This window comes from Otolemur garnettii, unplaced genomic scaffold (assembly GCF_000181295.1).
Source record: "Otolemur garnettii isolate 467f Iridium unplaced genomic scaffold, OtoGar3 scaffold00063, whole genome shotgun sequence".
Taxonomy (NCBI): domain Eukaryota; kingdom Metazoa; phylum Chordata; class Mammalia; order Primates; family Galagidae; genus Otolemur; species Otolemur garnettii.
Window position 1 is genome coordinate 10263948 of NW_003852458.1, and position 9494 is coordinate 10273441.

Sequence of the window (9494 nt, forward strand, 5' to 3'; positions counted from 1 at the left end):
ACTGGACTGGACATTTTAACATTGGAAAATATGACTTCTCTCTTTTTTTTTTTTTTTAGAGACAGAGTCTCACTTTATTGCCTTTGGTAGAGTGCCCTGGCGTCACAGCTCCCAGCAACCTCCAACTTCTGGGTTTAAAAAATTCTCTTGCCTCAGCCTCCTGAGTAGCTGGGGCAACAGGTGCCCGCCACAACGCCTGTTTTTTGTTGCAGTTTGGCCGGGGCTGGGTTCAAATCTGCCACCCTGGGTATATGGGGCCGGCGCCCTACCCACTGAGGCCACAGGCGCCACCCTTGATATTTTATCCTATTTTTGTTTCCTTATTTTTATTTTTTTAAAAAACATTTGTAAGGCTTTTAACATCACTAAAATATTTTTACTTTTTTTCTTTAAGATTCTCAGGGTTTTTTTGTTTATTTTTCCTTTCCTAGACAGTGTCACTGTGTCACCCTGGGTAGAGGGCTGTGGTATCACAGCTTACAGCAGCCTCAAACTCGGGCTTAAGCAATTCTCTTGCCTCAACCTCCCAAGTGCCTGGGACTACAGGCACCTGCCACCATAGCACCAGCTATGTTTTTGTTGTTGTCATCTTCATTGTTTAGCAGGCCTGGGCCGGATTCGAACCCACCAGCTCAGGCCAGCGCCCTACTCACTGAGCTTTGGGCACCAAGCCAAGATTCTCAGTTTTTGGTCAAAGTTTTGTTTCCCAAATTACCTAAAATCATACCTTGCTTTTCAGAAGCAATGTCTCCACATTTGAGTAATTAGGGGTCAACTTGATAATAAATAATTTGTCCATTATATGTAGTATTTTCAAGATGGTATTAGTATCTGATTAAAAGCATTACTATTGAACATTGTATTATTTCTCTTGATTCTGTTGGTTTGAGGTTGTTGTCTTTATTGTTTCCAGAATGAATTGGTTGGATGATTTGCAAGGAGTGTCAGCCCCTTTTTTGGTTTTGTGACCCAATTTTGGTCACTAGAGGGCTCTAAAGAGTTCTCAGTGCTCAAGATGTATGAAGATCAACATAAGCACTGCACATCAAATTTATGATATACAAATTAGATTCCAGGGTTTTTGTTTTTGATTTTTGGCCGGGGCCAGGTTTGAACCTGCCACCTCCAGTATATGGGGCCAGTGCCCTACTCCTTTGAGCCACAGGTGCCGCCCTAGATTCTGGGTTTTATAGAAAGGATCTGCTATTGTAGAGAGGTGAATCAGCTTCCTCTATTAACTTGAATGTACATACAAGATCTTGCTACTCAAAGTGTGGTTTCCAGGGCTGCTGCAATGGTATTACCTAGGAACTTGTAAGGAATGGTGCAGTATACAGAACACAGCAAAACAGAAACAGTAAAGAAAAGTACATGCCACTGGAGAAAGGATTTGCAGGATATATACAGAGGAAAATGACATGAGAGATTCACTCAGCTGCTGGCAGTGTCTCAAGACTATGAAGCACAACAAAGTGACTATAATCAACAAAAAGGGCGTACTTTAAAATAACTTAGAGTGGGACTGGAATGTTCCTAACACATATGATAAGGGCTTCAGCTGGTGGATACTCAAATTAGCCTGGTTCGGCATCACCTGTAGCTGTGACACCACGGCGCTCTACCCAGGGCAACAGCTTGAGACTCTGTCTCAAAACAAACAAATTAGCCTGATTTGATTAACATACATTGTATGCCTCTATCAAAACATCACGTGTATCCTATAAATATATACAACTATATGTACCTTTAATAATTAAAAATTTTAAGACAGTGCAATTTAAGAAGGGCAATACTTCATAATGTTCAGAATATGATTGCTTAGGAATACATCTCTATTCTAGTGGACCTCGTGCCATAATGTAACCACATCACCCTGTGTATGCCTATAAAAAAGGTGCCCATTGTTGACTCTAGGCCAGAAATGACCAACCGTGACACATAAAAGTGCTGTCCCCAAATAAAGTCCTCCCAGATAACTTTTGGAACCCTGAGATAATGTTTAGGGGAATGGAGAGTGGATGGGGGTTTTCTTTATCTTACTGTAAAGACATTTGGTTACTAATATTCTTGCAGCATAGCTACTAGAGTGGTCAGGGGTAATCTTGAAGGGATTTGGATAACTTTGTACCATAACATCCCGAGAACCTTATAGATAGAACAGTACTTAAGCACGTGGAGACAGACTGCAGGGTTAAGTCCTGGCTCTGCCATTCTCTAGCTGACCTTAGCTGAGTTACTTCTGTCTCAATTCCTTTATCTGCAATATGAGGATAATAGGCTCAGCGCCCATAGCACAGTGGTTACCGCACCAGCTACATACACTGAGGCTGGTGGGTTCGAACCTGGCTAGAGCCAGTTAAACAACTATGACAACTGCAACAAAAAATAACAAGATGTTGAGGCAGGCAGCTGTAGTCTCAGCTACTTGGGAGGCTGAAGCAAGAGAATCACTTAAGCCCAAGAGTTTGAGGTTGCTGTGAGCTGTGATGCCATCGCACTCTACCAAGGGCAACATAGTGAGACTCTGTCTCAAAATAAATAAATAAATAAGCAAATAAGAGGATAATAATAGCACCTGCCTCATATGGTTTTTGTAAAGATTGAATGAATTTATTCATTTAAGTGCTTAGAACAGGAGTGGCAAATAATAAGCACTCAATAAAAGGCAACAAAAAATAGGCCAATCTGCAGCACATACCTAACCCATAGTATGTAGCCAGGTGTCCATTAAGTGTTTGTGGGATGTGCCGCTTGTCTATTTTCCTCAGCTTCAAACTCATCCTTCATTGCCTGTTCTATTAAGATAGGCTTTTTCATGTTTTCCCCCTTGGCCAGCTAGCACAATGTTCAACTTTATCTGTAGAGGACACTGGAGAGGAATTGCAGGGAAAGGGCTTTTCTTTCTGGCCCCGGTGTGTGCTCTCTGCAGGCCCCCGCAGTGCTGCAGCTTCTCCAACATCAGCTTCCACAGCCCATGGCAGTTAGCAGTGCCCTGCACGTAGTTTGTAGCAGAGCGGTCCAGTGAGACACCTCCCTGCCATGAACTTCCCCCTGCAAACTAGAGGACGTTCTGCCAATACAGACCAGGGGACTTTTCTGCCATTTGGAGCTGTACATTCTCCAGCGAAGTCTGGATCTCATCTTAGCAGGGTAGGAGTGTGGAACCTGTTCCTTAAATGCTCTGTTTTAGCCGCAGGGATATCTACTATTCCCACATTTCTTAGAATTCTCTTTTTTTCTTTCTAACCTATCTCTTGTTATAGTTAAATAATTTGTTATATTAAGTTTCTGTCTTTTGATGGGCTCTTGATTAACAATGAATGAATTAATGAAACATTAACATTCCCAATTAGTCTGAGAAGTTTATATGTTGTCTGTAAGATGAATAATGTAGGTTTGGTTTTTTTTTGAGACAGAGTCTCAAGCTCTCGCCCCGGGTAGAGTGCCATGGCATCACAGCCCACAGCAACCTCCAACTCCTGGGCTTAAGAGATTCTCTTGCCTCAGCCTCCCAAGTAGCTGGGACTGCAGGCACCCACCACAAGGCCCGGCTATTTTGGGGGGGGAGGGGAGATTGTAGTTATCACCATTGTTGTTTGGTGGGCCAAAAGTTAACTACTGTATTATATTAAATTAATGTTGTTATACTTAAATTTTCTTGGCTTTCTAATTATGTTTTTATTTAAACTTAAGTTTTTTTGTTTCATAATTGCAGAAGAGATGTGTAAACAAGGAGTTTACCTGGTTTTATGTTTATACATTAAGTGACATTAAAATAAATTAAAAGTCAACATTGAGAGTGAAGAAAATGTTTCCTTTTTTTATTTCCTTGCTTTTTATTTTTATTTCTTTGCTTTTTTTTTTTTTTTTGAGACAGAGTCTCATCCCATGGCCTGAGCAGAGTGCAGTGGCACCATAGCTCACTGCCACCTCCAACTTGGGCTGTGGCCTCAGCCTCCAGAAGTCACTGGGATTACGGGCACTCCCTGTGGCACCCGGCTGGGTTTTTCCATTTTTTTCGTGAGTCAGAGTCTCACTCTCGCTCAGGTAAGTCTCGAACTCCTGAGCTCAAGCAATTCTCCCTTCTCAGCCTCCTACAGTGCTGGAATTACAGGTGTGAGCCACCACACATGGTGAAAATGTGTCCCTTTAAAGGAGACCATACATTGTGCTCAAATTTGAGAAGATTGCTATTTTATCATACTGATTCTCTAGATATAGAAAAGGACTTTAAAGAAAAAGACAAACCTTGGCTTGGCACCTGTAGCACAGTGGTTACAGTGCCAGCCACATGTACCAAGGGTGGCGGGTTCGAACGTGACCTGGGCCGGCTAAGCAAGAATGGTAACTGCAACAAAAAAATAGCCGGGCATTATGGTGGGCACCTGTAGTCCCAGCTACAGCTACTTGGGGGGATGAGGCAAGAGAATCGCTTAAGCCCAAGAGTTGGAGGTTGTTGTGAGCTGTGATGCTATAGCACTCTACAGAGGGCAACATAGTGAGACTGGATCTCAAAAATAAATATATGTATATATGTGTGCATATATATATATAAAACATATATATTACTAGTATAAGCAGGACCATCAAAAAACAACAACAAACAAACCTTGGGTAGCACCTGTAGCTCTGTGGGTAGCATGCTAGACCTCTCAGGGAATGGAAAGTCCTGGCTGTGCAGAACAGCTTTCATTCAATCAGAAACGTATATTTTTGGTAACCCTCTCTAGCAAGTGTCCTATGATTAAAACACACAAAAGATAAAGTTTGGGGGTTTTTGGTTTGTTTTGTTAAGTCACAAGTACAAAGTTTCTAGTAAGTATCTGTGTGATTCCGTAGCCATTCTTTCTGAGAAAGTAGGTAGACTATTTGGGACCCAATGGAGCAAAATCTCCCAACTTGTATCTGCTGAGCACAAGTAGAGACTTTGTTTTAATTTACACTAAAAACAGGTAGGCCCACAAAGCTGTAACCTAGGTTGTGGATTTAATTTATCTGGCTCAGGGCCGTTGAAACAGGATGATAGACATTTATGGACTCAGTATTGATTTCTGGGAGCCAGCAGCTGTGTCAGCAGATATGGAATGTGCCCTGCCTTTGGATAGAATCCAAGGCTTTTAATCATGGATAAAGTCACCTGCTTCCTGATTTATGTAGAACATTTTGGGAATGCCAATTGTTGAGCCATCACATCATGATAGCCACTTAAAACTTATCTAGTTAGATAATGGAACAACTTTCTGTCTGAACACAAAATGTATTTCCCCATATCCCAAATTGCTGCAGGCCATTTTCCCGAGCCCCTCCCTCATCCTGCAACAATTGCCAAGGCCACTTATTCTCTTCTCTGCGCTGCTAAACTCCACCTCTCACCTTCCCTACCTGGTCTTCCACCCTCTCCCTGGAGCCTGAAACACTGAAAGCCTCGTACCGGGCACTTGGCACACACAGATGCTTGAATGGAAGTTTGCTAAGGAGAGCAGTGACATTGTCCCTCTCAGTCCTGCAACTGTTCTCAGGCCCACCCCCATGTATTTTTATCCCACATCACTTATTTTTAAATAGCAGAGGACTGGAGCTTCTCTAACAAAATGTAATTTTCCTATGGTACAAACTCTTTTAGGTAAACTATCAAGACTAAACCAAAGCCCGGTGTGGTGGCCTGTAATCCTAGCACTCTGGTAGGCCGAGGTGGGTGGATTGCCTGAGCTCAGGAATTGGAAACCACCGCAAGCAAAGTGAGACCCAGTCTCTACTGAAAATAGAAAAACTAGCCAGGTTTTGTGGCAGTTGCCTATAAGGTTTCAAGGTGGGTGGTTATAGTCCCAGCTACAAGGGAGGCTGAGGCAAGAGGATCACTTGAGCCCAAGAGTTTGAGATTATAAGCTATGACATCATGATATTCTACCCAGGGTGAGTGAGTGAGACTGTGTCATAAAACAAAACTAAACTAAACTGAAGTAAACTTAAAGGCTACACTGCTGGGTCTCTCGGCTCCCTTTCTTTTTTCTTTTTCTTTCCTTCTCTCTTTTGTTTTTTTTAAACAGAGTCTCACTTTGTTGCCCTCTAGAATCCTGTGGTGTTACAGCTCACAGCAACATTAAACTCTTGGGCTCAAGTAATCTTCTTGCATCAGCCTCCCAAGTAGCTGGGACCATAGGCGCCCGCCACAACACCTGCCATAATACCTGCCACAATACCTGACTATTTTTAGAGAGGCCAGAGCCTCCTCGTTACCCTCTAACCTCTCCATCTGCTTTTCCCTGCCCTGTTTTCTAGAAGAGGACAGCAGCTGCTGCTGCTGCAGGACAGCTGGAAATAGGTCAGGAAGCTGGAAGAGAGGCAACCTTTATTTCAAAGCTTTTTTTTTTTTTTGAGACAGAGTCTCAAGCTTGGTTGAGTGCCGTGGTGTCATAACTCACGGCAACCTCCAACTCTTGGGCTCAAGTGATCCTCTTGCCTCAGTGTTTCTATTTTTAGTAGAGACAGGAATCTCCCTTTTTTGCTCAGGCTGGTCTCGAACTTGTGAACTCCAGCAATCCACCTTCCTCGGCCTCTAGGAGTGCTAGGATTACAGGTGTGAGGCCCCCCAACCTTATTTCAAAGCTTTTTATAAGAAATTTGAGATGGTAGAGTTGCCAAAGCTAGGACTAAAGCCTTAGCAGTTAGACCTTGGAGAAGCAGCAAAAGAGAGTCCTAAAACATCAGTGGCAAGTTTTTCTTTAAAATGGTACAGAAATATATAAACTACAAACTTGGTAAGATAGATTGATAGAAATTAAAAGGTTACCCAGATTTTTTCTTCTATTTCTAGAAGCCCAGTACCCTGATACACCAAACAAGGAACCAGGCAGCTAATGCAATGCAGCAAACTTCCGAGAAGGACAGAGGCCCCCTTATCTCCAGGGGACACCATTGTTGCCAGATCTGATTTTCCAAGAGAAGCTTTAAAATCCAGTTCGCGGGCAGTTGTGGCTCAGTGAATAGGGCACCAGCCCCATATACCAATGGTGGTGGGTTCCACCCAGCCCAAGCCAAACTGCAACAAAAAAAGAGCCGGGCATTTTGGTGGGCGCCTGTAGTCCCAGCTACTCGGGAGGCTTAGGCAAGACAATTGCTTAAGCCCAATAGTTTGAGGTTGCTGTGAGCTGTGACAGCACAGCACTCTACTGAGGGCGACAAAGTGAGACTCTGTCTCTAAAAAAAAAGAAAAAAAATCCAGTTTGTTTGTGTGTATATAAGTATGTGCATGTGAAGTCTGTCAGTTTTAGAATGTTGGCTCAATGTTTAAAAAGCAAACCAGGATGGCACCTCTGGCTCAGTGAGTAGGGCACTGGCCCCATATACCGAGGGTGGTGGGTTCAAACCCAGCCTCGGCCAAACTGCAACAAGAAAATAGCCAGGCGTTGTGGCTGGCGCCTGTAGTCCCAGCTACTTGGGAGGCTGAGGCAAGAGAATCCCCTAAGCCCAAGAGCTGGAGGTCGCTGTGAGCTGTGATGTCATAGCCCTCTACCAAGGGCAACAAAGTAAGACTCTGTCTCTTAAAAAAATAAATAAAAAATAAAAACCAAATAAAACCTATATTTTGCTTCTGCCCTGGACTAAGAGAAATTTGTTCAGGGTAAAGCTTTAAAAAAGATGACAATGGAAAAGAGTCATCAGTCAAGTTAAGTACTTGTATTTAAGGACAGTGAGTGCTACCATAGAATAGGTTCCCTCCACAGTCACAATCTCCACGGACATGCTAGTAACTCACAATTTAAATTCTCTTTGGTATAATTTGTATGTTCAATCTCCTCCTGCTTCCCTTTCTGAAGGTCAGACTGAAGGTTCAGTTTTCAGTATCCACAGAGCTGACTTTGCCTGGGGAATTTGCAGTTACTTAACCACAGACTCAAGCCTGTCTTTCCCTTCAGGAATATGCACACTGTGTTCAGCCCAGTTAGCAGGCTGGGATGAAAGTGGAGATAGACAAATAATAGGGGTTTTATTCCACCTCTAACTGAGGATTTTCTAAGATACTGTCATCAGAAAAGGAAACACAGCTCAAAGTTGCACCCATACTCAAACTTGGACCTCATCCTCCAGGTGACAAGCAAATTACTAATATTCCCATTACAAATGAGTCTTCTTCCTGAAATTTTTCAGAAAGCTAGTATTTAAACCTATGCTGTTGGCTTGTTGTCCGTAGCTCAGTGGGTAGGGCAGTGGCCACATACACTGGGGCTGGCGGGTTCGAACCGGCCCGGGCCTGCTAAACAACAATGACAACTACAACAAAAAAATAGCCAGGTGTTGTGGTAGGTGCCTGTAGTCCCACCTCCTAGGAAAGCTGAAGCAAGAGAATTGTGTAAGCCCAAGAGTATGAGGTTGCTGTGAGCTATGACTCCACAGCATTCTACCGAGAGCGACATAGTGAGACTCTGTCTCAAAAAAAAAATCTATGCGGTTCTCTTACAGATGCTCAGAAATCATTTGGAAGTTCCTACCTGAAGACACAGATTCTGCCCCACCTCACTCCTTCCAGCAGCAGTGCGGTAGGCATCCCCTTCCACTGAGGCCTAAGTGGCCAGCACCCCCACTCACCTTCCGAGGAGTGTAGGGCCACACAGACAGCAAAGGCCATGACAGCGAGTCGTGTCTGCTGCATTCCTGCCTACCCTGCTGCCTCTGACAGCGCTGCAGGTGAAGCTGTATAATCAGGAAAGGAGGCGAAAGGTGTTCTCCAGAGCAGGGAAAGAGCCTGGAGAAAAAGTAAGCCAGGTCGCCCCGCCCTGGGAGGGGCTCCGGGTACAGCTTCTCAGGTTGCTGTCCTTCAGACCAGGCTCCAGCCTGAATTGTCAAGCTCCCAACCTGTGTTCACAGTGCCTGAGGGTCAGGGGACATAAGTGGTGATCTGGCAGCTGGCTAGGTCATTGTGATTTGGGGTGTGTATCAGAATCATTAAAAACAATCAATCTATACGAATCTTATCCTACCCCTCAACCTATAAACCAGAATTCTGGGGAAGGGGACCAGGCATTTGAATTTTATAAAAACTCTGGCTGGAGCTTGGTGCCTGTGCCCAGTGGTTAGGACGCCAGTCACATGCACCAGGACTGGTGGGTGGAACCTGGCCAGGGCCTGTCAAACAACAATGACAACAATAACAAAAAAATAGCCAGGTGTTGTGGTGGATGCCTGTAGTCCCAGCTACTTGGAAGGCTGAGGCAAGACAATCACTTAAACCCAAGAGTTTGAGACTGCTGTAAACTATGACTCCACGGCACTCTACCCAGGGTAACACAGAGACTCTGTCTCAAAAAAATACATATAAATAAAAGCTCTGGCTGGGTGTGGTGGCTCACGCCTGTAGTTCTAACACTTTGGGAGGCCAAGGAGGGAGGATCACTTGAACCCTGGAGTTTGAGGCTGTAGTGACCTAGGGTGATACCACTGGACTCCAACCCTTGTGACAGAATGAGATCTTGTCTCAAAAAAACAACCCATAGGGG

General features: G+C 44.0%; 1 protein-coding gene across 1 annotated transcript in view; it reads right to left on the minus strand.

Moving 5' to 3' along the window:
• CCL28 (C-C motif chemokine ligand 28) overlaps nt 1-8725 on the minus strand; it is a 34290-nt gene extending 25565 nt beyond the window's left edge. Inside the window, exon 1 of the mRNA XM_003792963.3 lies at nt 8587-8725. Within this exon, the coding sequence (XP_003793011.1) occupies nt 8587-8650 (64 nt within the window). The 5' untranslated portion in view covers nt 8651-8725. The remainder of the gene's footprint in view (nt 1-8586) is intronic.
• Nucleotides 8726-9494: the final 769 nt, after the last annotated feature.